General features: G+C 39.8%; 1 protein-coding gene and 1 long non-coding RNA gene across 2 annotated transcripts; one reads left to right on the top strand and one right to left on the bottom strand.

Moving 5' to 3' along the window:
* Positions 1 to 1,947: 1,947 nt before the first annotated feature.
* Positions 1,948 to 9,961, bottom strand: LOC115391066 (aminoacyl tRNA synthase complex-interacting multifunctional protein 1-like). Its single transcript, XM_030095161.1, has 5 exons — positions 9,477 to 9,961; positions 6,898 to 6,976; positions 5,197 to 5,405; positions 4,793 to 4,961; positions 1,948 to 2,954 (listed from the first exon to the last, which is right to left on the bottom strand). The coding sequence occupies exons 1-5, from the start codon at positions 9,768 to 9,770 to the stop codon at positions 2,788 to 2,790; spliced, it is 918 nt and encodes a 305-aa protein (XP_029951021.1). The 5' UTR covers positions 9,771 to 9,961; the 3' UTR covers positions 1,948 to 2,787.
* On the top strand, positions 7,413 to 8,198 carry LOC115391067 (uncharacterized). Its single transcript, XR_003931720.1, has 2 exons — positions 7,413 to 7,561; positions 7,856 to 8,198. It is a non-coding gene; the product is annotated as an uncharacterized LOC115391067 (long non-coding RNA).
* Positions 9,962 to 17,175: the final 7,214 nt, after the last annotated feature.

Raw genomic sequence — 17,175 nt, forward strand, 5'->3', positions numbered from 1 at the left:
GGAGCACACAAATGGACATGGACAAGCTTTTCCATCGCAGTACCAACAGCTGACTGCTGAGTGTTTGATGAAAGTGAGTCACACTGATAACGCATCTCTTCACATGTGGTAGTGTTTAAGTTTGAGATAACATTATAATGCAATCAGTTTGTTCAGTGTTGCCAGTATTTCAAATAACACTGGGTCACATGACCCACAGAACAAAAGTACACTTGTTCCTCCACAGTTCACCCTATATCTAATGATCAATAATCACAACTTAAAAGGCTGATTTTCTGTCTAAACCAAACACTGAAACACATCTGTAGGCTGATACAGTCTTTGGAAATCAATGATCAGGACTGGCCTTTGGAAAAATAACATTGTCACATAATGTAGTTGACTTACTTTGTGTTTCATCTCCACCACATTAGTATAATACACAATATTGTGATGACACATTTAATGGGTGTTGTCTTGTCTAGGTAAAAAAAAAAAAAAACAAAAAAAAAAACATGATTTTTCCATTTCTCTTTTTGCCCCAGATGAACTATAGCTTCTCAAGACTGGATCTGGACAGAAGAGAGTTTAATCTGGGAGCATATATCCATTAACAAAGCCAGCTAACGGCCTTCTGGAGCACAGAACATATTCTACCTCTCTATTACTTGTTTCTATTAATACATTTAAAACACAATGACAATTACAAAGAGGAACATTTTTATAGATGTGAAGCAACAGACAAGTGTCTGTTCTGAAAAAAAAAAAAACAGACTAAGATTATGACTCATGTGGGTTTGATTGTTTACTGCCATTTCATCGCCTCAAAAACAGGATATGAAAAGTGGTGGAGAAGCTCTTCCCTCACAGGTTGACTCAGATTAACTGTAACGCGGTTTGAAGCGGTTGTTTACCAACTTTCCCCTTCAGCAGACCGCCGCATGTCGACAGGCTGCGCACTCTTCCACATGAGAAGTTACTGCAGTTGTGGGGATGGAAATGAGTCGATGATCTTCAGTTTGGTTTCCACAGCGAGGTTTGTGCATGAGCGCACCACAGGAAGGTGTGTGTGTGGGGCGACGGGGTGACATGACATTAATATTGGTTGTTGACATTTTAACAAGACTGGTTTTAATAATGCCAGCCCACAACAGAGAATGAGACGTAAAATCCCCTGATCGGGGTACTTCTGATAATAACCCTGCCCACATGTTTGTGCCCCTGCAGTAAATCTTCGCAATAAATAGCATTTAGTGCAGCACTGAGAGTGAACAAGAGGAGAGGCAAAGCCTTTATCTGAGGCCGTGAGAGGACCATTTGGCTCTGAAAGGTAAATGGACGTTAGTTAAACAGAGCGTTTTACATATATAACACACATTAAAACGGTCCCTCACCCATTCATTCATTCAGACCAATAACAACAGTTACCATACAGGGTGCTTACACACCATGGAGATTCATCGTCTTACCAAAAAGACACATTTCAACAAAGACTGACCGTTCTATCCAGTGATCCAAGTGCACTCCAAACTCTTGACTTTAAATCAAGTCTCAAAAGATTCAGGCTGACTTGTTGGAACATTTCACAAGTGGAATGAAGGTTAGATATCAGCTGGTGTCTTTCTCAGATATCAGGATCAAGACAATTTCAGGGAGAGGACTAATCACAGTGAACATAAAGGTCTGTAGTGCATAGTGTTTTAGTAATGACACATTGATCTGATCTAATGCTGATCATCGCTAATGAGAAGAAATTGTCTCCTAATCTCACTGGGATTGGATTGGACACAACACGTTGTTGGTTCACATGCAACAAGTGATGAAAGCACAGGGGTTTAACGATACCAAACCTGATGGGACTTATTGCAGAACAATGTGTCTATTTTCCTGAGAAAAACTTGTTACCTCCTGTGCAGTTTCTCTTTCGAATATCACTTTCATGTGTAAAACGTGAAAAAATTCCCCTCTGTGTTGTCAAATAATTGCCATAAACTCTGCTTCGAACAAACTGTTCCACTTGGTTCTTGAATCACATCCCCATTTTTATTACATAGTTTCTCAGTTCTTCATTTAAATAAGGGAAGGAAAGCTTTTAGTGTTATAAAGCCAAAACCATACGACCTGACATGAAACATGTTTCATGACACAAGATGTTTGCAATCACAGAATCAATACAAAATGAGATGAAGTTACAGTAAAATAAAACTTCTCTATCTGCATGTGGCTGTTTTTATTTAAATCAGGATGGCACAAATAAGAGATTCTCTACTAAAATAAATGACATCTGGATAACAAATATGATAGAAAATATAAAACAAAAGAATACATATATCATAGATGTATTACAATGACTCATTCACAGTATCAGGAAGAAACAAAAACATTTCAAAATGTATCCATACAGTCAGCTTCAGTTAAATTGCCCCTATATCTCAGGGGAATTTCAAGTTTTGTTTGTTTAGTGGAACTGGACTTTACAGTTTCATTTTTTTGAACACAAATCTCCCAACAGAAGGGGATTCTTCAAAGTACTTTTCTATAATTTCAAACCATGCTGCATATGGCCGTGTACTGCATGATCTCATGTCTGAGTCTACTGAGTTATTCCCCTGACAGCACGCTGTTGTGAGTAATGTAGGGATCCTCTTTGGTCAAACTCAAACTACATCACTTCATTTGTAACAGTCATGCACACGTCTGTCCAGCAGAGGGCTCTCAACTGTCATTTCCTGACTGTGGACAAAAAAAATAACAAATCCATTGCATCAGAGCAGAAGTGAAGGCATCGACGTGCTGCTGCAGCAGTGTTCATTCGATTTGGCTGTTTTTCATGGTCTGGACAGTGCACACTCCCTTCCCTTTGACTTCTAAGGCATCTCCTTTGTAGGTTGCAACACACTGGGCGTCCGTGCAAAGATCTGGCTGAATATGCTCCCACGCCATCTTTTCCAGGGTCGAACCTTTGTCCGGCTCACCTGCAATCAAGAGGCCAGTTTGGGTCAAACGGATGCTCTCTGCACGTCGGTGACCATTGCTCTGACTCAGGATTTATGATTTCAGGAGATTCTGTGAGGCCTACTGTCATCTTACAACCCTGCACAAGCAACAAAACCCAAGGTAGTAATATTCTGCTGCACAAGTATCATCCCTCTACAGACTTCCCACGGGATTATGGAAACTAACTGGGGGGATTTGTTTTCATTCAACCAGAAGAGATGAGATCAGTGAGGCGAGCGGCGAGCTTCGGCCATGACGTCTGCTCACCGTGTCGACTCCAAATCACCCTAATCCAGAAAAGCTTGGTGGTGCATTGATTTTCAGTAGGCTAGATTATTATAACGGTGTGTTTACAGGTCTCTGTGAGAAATCCGTTATGCAGCTGCAGCTCATCCAGAACGCTGCAGCCAGAATCCTCACCAACACAAAGAGGGTGGAGCACGTCACACCTGTGCTTTAATCTCTGCACGGGCTGCCTGTGTGTCAGAGGACTGGCTTCAAGATATTACTTCTGGTCTATAAAGCTTTGAATCGTCTCAGACCTAAATACATCTCAGATATACTAGTAGAATATAAAGGGAAATTTATACTGTATACAGGTCATTTATTTCACAGCTTGTGGGAGTATAATGAAGTCCTGGTTGGAATAAGGCTAAGAGATCCGTTTATTCAGTGGGAAAATAATTATTTGATCCCCTAACCCTTGTAAGCTTGTCCACTTTCATAGAAATTAACAGACTCAGTTTTTTTATGATTATAAGCTGATTATGGCAGTATTCATAATATCAAATGAAAAAACAGATTAAAAAAAACACAATATAAAAGTTATAAAATGCTGTGTATTTTTTTGAGTGACGTACTCAACCAACAACTCACTTAGAACTTTGGCTTTCACAAATTGGCTGGTGCCCGTGGAGCAGACAGCATTGTACAAACAACCAATTAACAATCCTCCTGATTATAACTGTCATAGAACACCTGCTCCACGAATCACTTTCCAACTCCTGCAGCACTATGGCCAAGACCAAAGAGCTGCCAGGAGATGTCAGGGAGAAGACTGTAGATCTGCACATGGCTGGAAGGGGTTAGAAAACCATCAGCAAAAAGCCTTTGGTGAGAAAGTGACAAATATTGGCGGCTGTCAGGTTCTTTCCCCTTAAATAGTTTAAAAAAATTAGGACGCGAACACAGAATGAATCAGGCAGAGTCAAAATTAGTCTGTTCATTTGTACAATGGGCAAACTTACAAATTCAGCAGGGGATCAAACAATGATTTGTCCCACTGTATCTCCCGTTTTGAAGATAACTCATCTACTGCACAAGTTTGAGATAAAAGTTAATATATTATGTCTCCAGCTCACTGCGTTAGTCTTCTAGACGTTTTTCAGCATCTCTGTCTGATGAAGGAGGATTAATTCTGCTTCCTGTTGAACTGCACTGGCGTCAGCAGCCTGTGTTCGCAATGCATCAACATAATTTTGTCAGCTACACTTACAGCAGTGATCAGCATAACCAAAAACTTCTGTGTTTCAATCTCCACTGTTACCTCCTCCCACTTCTCTTTCATCGTCACTCTGCCAGTTGGTGCAGCGTTTGGACCAAGCCAGCAACTCAGAAGTTTGACTTTTGACAGAAAATGCTATTTCTGGTAAGCACTAATGGTGTGAAAACATACAAATATGAACACAAAGAAATGTGTGATTAAAATATAGCTGATTACAATGATGAAAACAGACAAGCTCTCACTGTGTGTATATTGTGAATCCCCCCAGGGGGGTTAGAAGTTATTCAGGTTGCAGTGATCAGGCAGTCGTACCTGAAAATTGTTGAGAAGTGACTCTGTCTCCTGGCACTGCCCCACTGGGAGGGTCGAGGATTTCCACTTTGTCTGAAGATCTGGCGCACAGAAGCACCGCCTGGCTCACAAATCCTTTGGTCATGGCTGGCTTCAGGTTACACAGCAGGACCACCATTCTGTTCTGCACCTGCGTGAAGGACAGGAGATCGAATATCTTTCAGAGGATCATCACAGGACAACAGAAAACAAGAGAAAAATGATCAACTTAAACAATTTATACAGATTCTGTCTTATCTGCTGCTTTGAGAACTGGATTAAGAATTTGATTCGACTGTAATCAAGTTGATGAAAAGCCGACGGTGGTGCTGACCATTGTATAAGAGACATGCCATGATTGCACTGCTCAGTCTGTCACATCACACCTGGTCCACAGATACGTGTTTGGACAGTTTGCTGACCACCATCCTGGGAGAAGCTTCTCCAACGTCGACCTGCTCCATGTACAGACTGTCGGTGTCTGGAAGCTGCACAGCTGTGATTATACGGCCCACACGCAGGTCCAGACCGGACACGTCGGCGCCTCCATCCTCCTGGCAGGGTGCTGCCTGCTTCTTTGCAACTCGTTCTTTTCCTGGCATTAAATAAAGATGTTACAGGAGTCATTATTTTCCCTCATTTGTGCTTTACTCAAAAAAAAAAAAAAAAAAAAAATCAAGAGAAAATATATTTTTCCAGCAAAAAAAAAAAAAAAAACTGCACTGAAAAGCAGAATCTGTGAGGCGCTTCCCACTGCTACATTAACTTATGTAGTAAAATATTCATAGTTTAGTTTAGTTCAGTTTATTGATTTATTTGACAGGGACCATGTACAAATACATTAATCTTTCAAAAGAAAATATACTTTGTACCAGATTTAGCAAATGCTAATTTACATCTGCAGTCCCTGGGCAGGTTCACAACATTAACAATGCAATTACATAGTAACTGTTTGTTAAAAACTATTACAAAACACAATATATTAGCTCATTTAAAATTAATATACATCAGTGTCAAATCCTATGTACAAAATCAACCGGACTGATGCTGACACAGTTGGTTATCAATAATATATTTCTTCAGGTTTCTAGAAAAAATGTTTAAATCTACAGGACATTTCAGACTGTCTGGGAGCTGATTCCATTGTTTCATGGTTTTGAATGAAAAAGCTGTTTGAGCAAAGGCTTTTTGGGATCGCACAGTTTTTGTGAACTGTGGATCGAGATGTTCGAGTTGTTTGCTCAGAGTAAAGTTGAACAAATTTTTTTAATGGAGGTGGAGCAATGTTATTGACAATTTTAAAGATTAAATTTTCAAAACTTAATATTTTATACCTACTGAGAATATTGCAATGATGATAACGAAGAGGCTTTTTTGTCCAGTACCTTTAGTGCCTGATTATAGACGGATCTGAGTGGTTTGAGTGTGGTCTCATTGGCCTGAGACCAACAAGACAGGCAATAAGTGATGTGAGAAATGATCATAGCTTTAAAGTACATAAAAGATGCCTCCGTAGTCAGACTATTCCTAATATGTCTAAAAGAAGAGATATTGCATTTAATTGAATTGACTAGTTTTTTGATATGCTTCTTAAAACTTAAAGTTTGGTCTAAATGGATGCCTAAATACTTCAAATCTGTTGCAATGCTTATTTTTTCTCCATTGACAAAAATGTCAGGCATTTTCTTGGGTTTGTATGATTTTGTGAAAAACATTCCAACTGTCTTTTTAACATGAATATTAAAAATAAGACCAGGAAATGGTGTAGTGGTGTAGTGTATTGAAAGTGTAGCTGCTCACTGTCTGTTAAATGGTATGACACTTTCTTCTTTGTTTACATGCTGTCAAACCTCAAATCTTCACTACAGAGTATAAACTATTATTCAGCAATAACAGTGTTGATCATTGGGATATCCGCACATCTTCTCTGGGCATGTGGAACAATATGAAACACATCCATCCCTTATAGAACTTTACCCAACTCAGCATCAGTAGACTGAGACCAGAACCAGGCCACTCATATCTGTACTGCTCTATGCATACTGTGAACTACACACGCACACGCACGCACACGCCCCTGGACGCACCTTTAGCCTTGCTGTAGGAGGACACCCGGCCACGGAAGCCCATCTCGTGCAGCTCCCGGCGGATGGTGTTGGAGCTGACTTATGGAGTGAAATTAATGCCAAAACCTCTCCAACACAAAAAACGTGTTTTATTCACAGCCGATGATTCACACACAAACACAGTGTGTTTTGCAAAAGCAAAATGTCATTCACAACTAATGCACTTAGGTTTGTCCATCAAAAAAACGTTCCACAAATTAAAAAAATATATATCTGCACTTACATTAGAATATTCTTTAAGTGCAAAATAAAATCTTTCAAGATTAATTTTTTTTTTCCGAGTACAAAAAACAATTCTGCGGGTTGGAGAAAAAAATCTGCAGGTTGGAGAAAAAATTCCGCGGGTTGGAGAAACTTTTCTGCGGGTTGGAGAAACTTTTCTGCGGGTTGGAGAAACTATTGGCTCCCCAGCGTCACGTGACTTTTGGCAGCGATTTTGCACCTTCCTGATTCGCATCCGCAGGACTTAGGATTTATTCACAACTGCCAGTGTTGTGTAATTTGCATGCCACAACAGGAGGTGGCGCTGTTGATGCCGTTTAACGCATAGCACCATCCACCATGGCCAGGACCACAACCGAGTGAGTCAGTCGCCCCAAAACAACACGCCCTGAGCAGCCAACAGGTGAGTTTGTGGTCATTGTTGATGAAAAATTAAATTATCTTCGTGGGTACATGTCATTTCTGTCACTGCCGGAGCTAACCCATGTTGTGGTGTCCGTGGTGTTAGCTGGTTGCTAGCGTTAGCCACGCTAGCTCAGGGCAGTAGTGGCAAATCAAACACTCTTTCCTCCACTTCCTTATAGATTACTGTTGAATTTATATCATAAATGTCCTCACTCATAGGAGATTGACTTTGAGAGTACATTGTAACTGACCTCATGTTAAAAGTCATAATGGGCGTGTGTGTGTTTTTCAGGAGAGCTGCTGATGAAGTGAATGAACCTCATCCAGACTGCGCTCCTGTCATCACATCTCAACACACGGAGGTGAAAGCTGCGGAAAGATTCCAACAGAGAGAAAGGAGATAGGAGAGTGTGACGGCAGTTACTGCACCTGCTGCACCTGAACCTCACACACCTGATGGTTATCAAGCTCCACAACAGAGCGACATGGTGGAGAATGAGCAGTGTGTCAGTTGTAAACTTATGAATGGTGAAATGAAGTCCATGTGTGCTGAGATGAACCGCTTGTTTTGTTTATCTTGATTATATGTGACCAACTTCTGTTTTTCTGTAAATAAAAATTGATGGCTAACAGTCTTCCTCTGCTTCATTCTAATATTTATCCTTAACATTTCATTCTGTCAGGACAGGTAAATCTCCTCAGCTGTTACTGCTCATATGGTGACAAAAACCAGCCTCTGCTTTAATAAGTAAATAAGACTATGGTGAAATTAAATATTGTAGCTCAGTAGCTATTTATGAAACTTCATTTTAATGGGAAATCCTCTGTGAGACTGCGCCATTTACCCATGCTGCAATAATGTCACCATTTCTGGTTTCAAAGTCTTTTCTGTTTATTACCAACCTTCTTGTGTAGCAGCGACACTGTTAAAGTTACAGTTCAAATAAGGTGCAAAAGTCTGTGCACACAAATATCACTGCAACTGTATAAAGTACGATTAGATTGTGCATAAACAAATAACACTGCAAATAAAATGAAGGAAAACATTGTGCACCTTGCAGTCCACAGGCGTCCACACAACTAAGTCACAAAACTTAGCAGCCTCACAAAGATGTGAGTCTGTCTGGCTGTAGTATTTCTGTGTCTGGCTGTAGTATTACTGTCTTCAAGACAAAAGTTTGTGCCCTGACAACCTATAGCGCCGTGCTGCTGCGATGCTTTGATGGACATTTCACTTCCAGGCAGCCTTTTCCACAACAGGAGCGGTAAGTGAGCCCAACCGGGTCTGAACCGGGTCCAGCTGGTCTCCATACAGTCCGTCGCCTTTCTGTTTTGGTCCATTTCTCCTTGTGTTTAATTCTGTCTTGTTGCAGCACAGTACATGATCATTTACTGTAAACACTGTAAACGTGAACGCGCACAGCGCCACCTCCTGTTGTGGCATGCAAATTACACAACACTGGCAGTTGTGAATAAATCCTAAGTCCTGCGGATGCGAATCAGGAAGGTGCAAAATCGCTGCCAAAAGTCACGTGACGCTGGGGAGCCAATAGTTTCTCCAACCCGCAGAAAAGTTTCTCCAACCCGCAGAAAAGTTTCTCCAACCCGCGGAATTTTTTCTCCAACCTGCAGATTTTTTTCTCCAACCCGCAGAATTGTTTTTTGTACTCGGAAAAAAAAAATTAATCTTGAAAGATTTTATTTTGCACTTAAAGAATATTCTAATGTAAGTGCAGATATATATTTTTTTAATTTGTGGAACGTTTTTTTGATGGACAAACCTAAGTGCATTAGTTGTGAATGACATTTTGCTTTTGCAAAACACACTGTGTTTGTGTGTGAATCATCGGCTGTGAATAAAACACGTTTTTTGTGTTGGAGAGGTTTTGGCATTAATTTCACTCCATACTGACTACTGATCCGGAGGCGCTCTGAAACTCGGCTGTCAGGGCTTCGATGGACGTGAAGCACTTCTCCCGGGCCACCCTCTCCAGGATTTTTCGGTCCTCCTCTCTGAGCTTCTGTGGCCGGCCGCATCGGGGCAGGGTGGTCGTTCTCCGTTCCCGTTTCCACTTCACGATGACAGAGCTGACGGTGGACTGGGGCAGAGCCAGCAGAGCCGAGATCTCCCGGGTGGACTTCTTACTCAGGTGGCATCCCACCACGGTGCCCCGCTGGAAGTCACTGAGCTCCTCACCCCGACCCATCCTGCGCCGTTATAGCGCCTCGTTTACCCGAAAACGGTGGTCAGAGTCTCTGAAAACCCTATTTTAATTTTTAAAACAGCTTCTAAGGTGGAACTTTCAGACAGCCGAACCACTACCAGTGCGCATGCGCCTCACGGCCAGTAAATACTTCTTCCGCACTTGCGCAAGCGACAATAACAACAATGGCGGCTGTATAATAAGCTTGAGTCATCGTAACAGCGATACATTTCTCCATTTGCTCATACGAATGTCCATGTACTCACTGTTCACTGTTCATGGTGACTACGGGTGAGTGGGTTCATTTCAAAAACCGTCCCTACAGAGCCCCCTCCCGTCCCCCTCTCCCCTCCATCCTAGTTCAATCCTTCAACCCTCTCAGGTCTTTACTGCTCTCTGCAGGAAACACACGGCATTACAGGACAATTTTAATACTCGCTGCACTAAAAGACTATTGAAAATCTACATTCTTTATATTTTGAACTTTAATCTGAAAGTTAATAAATATAAATATGTTTTGTAAAAGTGTTGTCGCTTTTTCATTAGGTTTGTTGCAAATTTTCTAACAAAATGAAAAGGTTTTGACCTTTTTCTGAAAAAGAAAAAAAACACCACTATATTTAAATATTGTACTAACAAATTTGATCGTAATCATCACAGGAAAACAATCCTTTCCATGAGGTTGATCAGTTAGATTGGTCTGTATTGACAGTCAGCCACACAGTTACGGTCAATAAAGTACAAATCCAAATCAAGGTGCATTACTGCTCACATAAATTCAGTTTCAGTGGTTATTTTCCACCAGCTAAATGAGGAAAAGGATTTTTTCATAAACAATGTACCTACCTATTATCATAAAATCTCTTCAAATATTAGAATTTTTGGATTGTGATTTTGGATGAACTGAGACAAAAACCAATCGGTTGCGTTTATGGTTTTGAGGGATTTTTGTGAAAAAAAATTCTGGCAGGTTTACTAAATAAAGTTGCATTGTCACAAGGTTTATTGTAGTAGCCTGGATGACTATTGCAACATTCAGTTGACACCAGAGGAGCTGGGTCTCAGTACAGAGGGGGCGGAGCATTCTGGACTGGCCCTTATGATAGTAATTTTACCATTCAAACAATCCCTCATGCTACTATCAAACAACACTCTAATGCTCACTTTTATTGAGCCAAGCAAACCTATATGCTTAAGAAAGCAGAATAAAGTCACAAACCAGTTCACAAACTTCACACACACACACACACACACACACACACACACACACACACACACAAATGCAGCCTGACAGCTAGGTGTCAATCTCCGAGCATCCGCTGTCCATGGTGCTGAAATTTCAGATTAAAAACTCACGGGCTAAATCTTTACCATCTTTGATACAGCTTAAATATAAAATGAACACAGCTGGTCTAAAATTACACAATCTATTCAGATAGATATAGACACAGCTAAATCTTTTGGAATTCACGTATATTAGAAAAAAATACTCAGCGGTCTCTTATATTTGAGAGCAACACAAGGCACATTCAAATAGGCAGGTGTTTAAGACTACAGCATTCTGATAAAGATAATATTTTTGAAGGTCTCACTGACTCACCAATGGCTCCGATGTTAGGTTTCGGGTAGTACTGCTAGGGGCTAGCATAGTGTTTAGCATACTGTTTAAGTTCCCTCCAAAGAGTTCAGATCAAGTGCAAAAGAAAAAACTCGTTCATGCCGCACAGCCAATCAGCGCTGGCTTACAGCTCTGATGCATTCACGGACAGTCGTAATGTAAGAATTGGCAAATTGGAGCCCACAATCATATGCGTATATCTTCTCGCACACACTGCACATTTTATTATAATAATTTATTTACGAGTAAATGTGAACACCTCACATGAAACGGGGCCTAATGACCTTGTGGGCCCTGGGACGACCGCCCCCCGCCCCGCCCCCCTTCCCCCCGGCTCCGCTACAGGTTGACACAGTTGAGAAGTAATAGCTCTCTTTGATGTGTGTAGCATCCCCATATGATCCACTCATACATTCACTAGTCTCACCTTTATTTTTATCCTTAAAATTGAAATACATTCATTTTCAGCAATATTTATTGGAATACACAATACATAATTTCCTTGAGAGTCTGGTGTGATTGTTACCTTAGCCAAGAGGTTTATCAGTGGAACATAAATGGGACACACGTGTTGGATGAAAACCCATGAATTACTGAAAACAGAATCGATTTTGAACATTGCATTATCTTGCAAGTTAAACTGTCCACTCATTGACTGATTATGAAAGGAAAGCTGGTAAAAAATGTTTTAACATGTGCTGAGAGACTCAATAATGGGGACTATAGGAGAATATGACAATAAAACAGAACGTGGGGTGCAAGATTTTAATATCACTGTTCTTCTTGCTGTACATTTAGGCCCATATTTTAATTCAACCTGGCATTTTTGATTACTTTTCACTGTTATTAATTGTGTCTTTTTTCTATAGATTTCAGTATAATACTCATTTAATTGAGTTAATAGACTTTTTTTTTTAGTCAAACAAGCTTAATTACCGATTACTATTCTTGCTCATTCTCAGTTGGTCTTCACAGTTAAAAATTAGTTTCCGGAATCATTACCTATGTTCAGCAAGTACTATTTCTTTTTCAACATAGATAAAACAAACAGGTTTGTAAAAGTTTGAAAAACCTGATTTAAATTTATTATGACACACAAAGACATTCCTACACATGCATTGTGCACAGTACAAGAAAAGGACAGAGACATAAGTACTCATACTTACAATGTGCTTATATTACAAAATAGCAATGCTGTTATTTCTGCTGGGTATATCCACCAATCAGCCACAATATTAAATCAATTGTATATTTTCTCATTTTCTTGTCATTAACAGTTCTGCTACTACAAGTCATGGACTCCAGGGATGAGACCAGCAGATTCATAAAGCACTGGAAGTTCATGCCTTTTCTGAACAGACTTTCCTTCTTGGTTGGTCCAACAGAAGTCCAATGGGAAAGAGAGCAAGGAGAATCATAAGGCCATGTGTTTCTTTCACAATTACTTAACTTCTTAGAGTGAAGGTACTATCAATAAAGAAAATAATTTCTGTTGTGAATGAGTACATCAGCGATGATGATAACTGAGATATGCAGCAATGTTAAAATGTATTTTTCTCTACCAAATTGTGTCAGATCACTTCCACCACAAAGTGTGGAAATCATGGCTATGAATTTAATCTAATAAACTGAATGAATGTATGGTTTTGTCAATACTGAAAAACTGATGATCGTATATTTCTGGGTCTAACGTGATTCAACTTGACTCCTTTTTCTTCCATTGCAATTTCTAAAAATTAGCGCCAGGGCCAAACAGAATGAGGGCAGGAGTCACATCTGGCCTGCAGATCGTTGGTTTCCAGTCTGGTGTACATGATCCGAAACAATGCAACGTTAACATCTTTGGCAGAAGGTCGTCTTCCGCTCCTCTAACAGCGTGGAAACACATGACTCAACAGATCAGATCCTCTCCTTTCAAGATGTAATTGTAAAAAGAAATCGAACAGTATTTACCCAACCCATTAGTGGTTTTAAAGTTGTGGCTGATTAGTGTGGTTTACAATATATTGATATACTCTCCATCTCACATACACTTAGTACATTAAAAAAAAAAAAAAAAAAAAAAAAATCACAACATCATCGGGTAAGCAACAATCAACTCCATGCCAAATTCAATACTGTAGCCCTCTCTTTTCAAAACTGTTTGAGAGAAAAAAAAAGACTTTCATTCTTCATTCAGTTCAGCCTTCCTCATTCAGCAGAGGGGTAAAGTGCAAGATAGGAAGGTTAACACAACCAGGACGAAGCAGGTGTTACAATACACCCCAAACAAACAGGACACTCTGGATTATAATAAAGCAATGTCATATAAGGCTTTATTTTACAGGTCCGTCATTTCAGAAAATACTTCAGATTATTTTTAAAATATAGGTGATAGGAAAAACATGTTCTGATATTATTCATTGGGAAAATATAGAAGCCTTTTCCTTTAGTACATTCATGTAAAATTTGAAGTGTGACAGAGAACATATGAATAATCTGTAAGCAAGTGTTTAAATTATCTGAATTCATTATACATTCAGCTTTGTTTTATTGTTAAGGTGGTGTTTTAATATATCTATATCTTATGTATGTATATATATATATATATATATATATATATATATATATATATATATATATATATATATATATATATATATATCTGATACATGACTTTTTTTTTAATGGGCAGTGTTTTAATTTAAGAAACCCCCAAATGAAGTCTTTTTCTCACTTGAGTTTCAAGTATTCAACCCATGTTTTCCCAAAAATTAGTAACAATTTCATATTTCTTTCGAGACAGCTTGATGCAAACAGAATAAAACAGTTTCATGGGTACATTAAAGCCAATTTATGTCATAAGGAATACAAACTGCCCATCTGAATCTTTCAGAAACAGAAAACGCTATGATCGTTTGTGTTTTTTTTTTTTAATTTTTTTTATTATTATTATTTCAAGTCCCAAGTATCCCAAACAGCTGTCCAGGGTGTACCATGCTGTTTTACTCCAATGTGAGTTAAAATTAGCCCCCATGACCCTAAGTTATGCAAAGCAGTGGAGAAGATGGATGGATGCTATTTCTGTAAAAAGAAATGCAAATTGGAAAAAAAAATGTCAGGCCTTATTCGCTGATCACACAGCTTTGTGCCTCTGTGCAATAAAACTTGGACAGCCCTGGCAGCAGTGAATCTTGTGGCACTGCAAACATGTGATTCGCTGTGTACCTGCAGACCGCTGGTCAAGAGGCAATGAATTCAAAATGTGAAAGGAGAAAACAAGCAAAGATAAATTAGGAGAGCAACAAGTACGGACAGGTAATCTTACATATTGGGCAGTTTCATTACTCATGTGAGCTGAACACACACAGGCTCTGGAGTCCAGATTACTTCTATCCGCATCCAAACTCGGAACAGGCAGGAATCACAGTCTTCCTCAACCACCAAGTTCACAACATAAAACATGAAAAAAGAAGAAGTAAGAATTGTTAAATAAAAAAAAAACAAAAACATCAAAAAGGAAATGAAAATGGGCATAAAAGAAAAGAATTCCTCCTTGTATGTATTGAGAATAGTTTATGAAAAGAAGTGATCTTAAACTTGTTGATCTGTAGACAGTATATAACATTAAAATACTGAAGTCACAAACGTTCAACTTTTAAATTTACTGACAATCACAGGGCGGGGCAAGAGGGTCTTTCCTGTAAAAAACATGAACCCCTGCCCTCCCTGTCAACACTGTCAGTACAACCGCAATGCAGTGTTTGCACCTATCAGGCTGCTACGGATGGGAAAAAAACAGTCTTTCAAAAAACTGAAGTTTGCAAGGTTACATCTTAACACACAGTGACCAATAAGTGTGTGTGTGTGTGTGTGTGTGTGTGTGTGTGTGTGTGTGTGTGTGTGTGTGTGTGTGTGTGTGTGTGTGTGTGTGTGTGTGTGTGTGTGTGTGTTATATAACACAATCCCAGGTGACAGTAGGACCTAATGGAAACAATGAGTGGAAAAGAAACACTGCCAGTGCCAGTGAAAACTCTGCTGGCTGCATGGAGCCAGTCCGAGGCTCTGTGCTTCTTCAGTGTGCAAGTCTGCAGGAATGTGAGAGGAAACAGACCCGTCGTGCACGAGATTCAGCTGAACAAACAAAAAGGGGAACAAGAAATTGTAACAGAAACTGTCATGCTATGCTGTGGGTCCAGATAAGGTTGGCACCTTTTTTTTTTTTTTTTAAGCTTATGCTGAATGATAGAATCATTAATGTGAAACTGACATGCCAACTTTCTGGCACAATAAACAAGTACTGAATTAAAAAAATATATATAATTATCCTTTTTTGCCACATGTGTTAAACAGAACAGAAACATCTCTCGCTGTTAGCTTTTTTTTGGTCTGCAACATCTTCTGAGGGACATTTCTGTCACTTGCCACTAACAGCGGTGACTCACTAATGAGTGTGTGACGTGTGTTTGGTCTCCGGCAGGTTGTAGAGTGGGATACTTTACTTAACACAAATGATCCTTAAAAACAGCACAGCAAGTCAAAACTCATTTGCAATTGCAAAAGTGCTCAATTAATGTTTGGTTTTTATCAAAGCTGTGTAGGCAATTGCACAAATGGGAACATTTTTTTAAACATTTGTTTGCACAAGTAGGCTGTAGTGCGCCATAGCGGTTTGCATTTTTGTGTGCAGATCTTTGCAAAGACACCTTGCACCATGAAAACGTCAGTATAGTTTTCCCAACATTAGCTTAGTGTGGACATATTCCACGACTGTAAACATTTTTATGCCACATATGGTACAAAAAGAAACAGGCTTGGGACCTCAATGTCCTCCGTTCGGCCAGAACAATGCATAGTTCCCTTGTTTTTTTCAAATATAGTACTTTGTGTGTGTGCTCATTATTTCTTAGGTTTCATATTGTGAAAAGCATCGTTGTCACTTGAGCCAAGAGAATCAGTGTACATTAAAAAATAACGATGATTAAAGTACAGCAGATGAGCTTGGCACCTGACACGAGAATTTATGACATATTTGTATTCGCTGGCTTGACAAGTGTAGGTTTGCACACAAACACACTGCCAGATTTTGGGAGTGACAGCTGTTATACTCGTCAGCTATATACCGTATGCAGCAGCAGGAGGGAACGTGAGAGTTCCTCTCCTGGCAGACAGCAGGGAGTGATCACACACTTCATGTGCTGTGATAACATGTTGTAATCATTAGCAGCAGTTTCAGTAGGGCAGAGGCTGACATCGCTTCAAACCGCACATGAAAAGTCGTGATTGTCAATTGTGAGCATGGAAACAATTTGCCACGTGTTTGGTGATTTCATCTCTGCGGTGGTGATATTCGGTTGGTAGAGTAGAAGCTAGAAACTAACATCCACACAAACAGTCGCACGTGTAAGTTCAAGAGATTACAGCATAATGTGTGCTTAAAGATTTTCAGACCCCTTAGCGCCACGTGACCACAAGAAACCAGCTTTTCAAGGTTTCACAGGACGATAACATGTGCCCGAGTCAGGGGGTGAACAAGTGCTGGTGGGAATTCACACCACCTGTTCAGGACTCGGGGAATCTACTCTCTGTATGTGCTATATATGTATACGTTACACCAGGAACACCTCTGGAGTTGTTGGCAGTGATCTCATGCGAAGAAGTTGAAGAATCAACACACACGACCTGGTATAAAGAACGTCCTGCAGCTCCTGAGAAGAACAACAGGCTTAATTTGTCAATCTCCTCCGTGATGCGAAGGGCTCCATCTTCTCCGCCGTGTGTGCATTTTAATGTTTAATTAAAGGAAATGAC

Source organism: Salarias fasciatus, chromosome 6, assembly GCF_902148845.1.
Source record: "Salarias fasciatus chromosome 6, fSalaFa1.1, whole genome shotgun sequence".
Lineage (NCBI taxonomy): Eukaryota > Metazoa > Chordata > Actinopteri > Blenniiformes > Blenniidae > Salarias > Salarias fasciatus.

Excerpts from the sequence above, each read along its gene's own strand:
- LOC115391066 (XM_030095161.1), bottom strand. The coding sequence starts at position 9,770 with ATGGGTCGGGGTGAGGAGCTCAGTGACTTCCAGCGGGGCACCGTGGTG. Across the intron at positions 5,406-6,897 it reads CTCCTACAGCAAGGCTAAAG|GAAAAGAACGAGTTGCAAAG; the intron begins GTGCGTCCAGGG and ends ATTTAATGCCAG. Across the intron at positions 2,955-4,792 it reads CACTTCTCAACAATTTTCAG|GTGAGCCGGACAAAGGTTCG; the intron begins GTACGACTGCCT and ends TCTTGATTGCAG.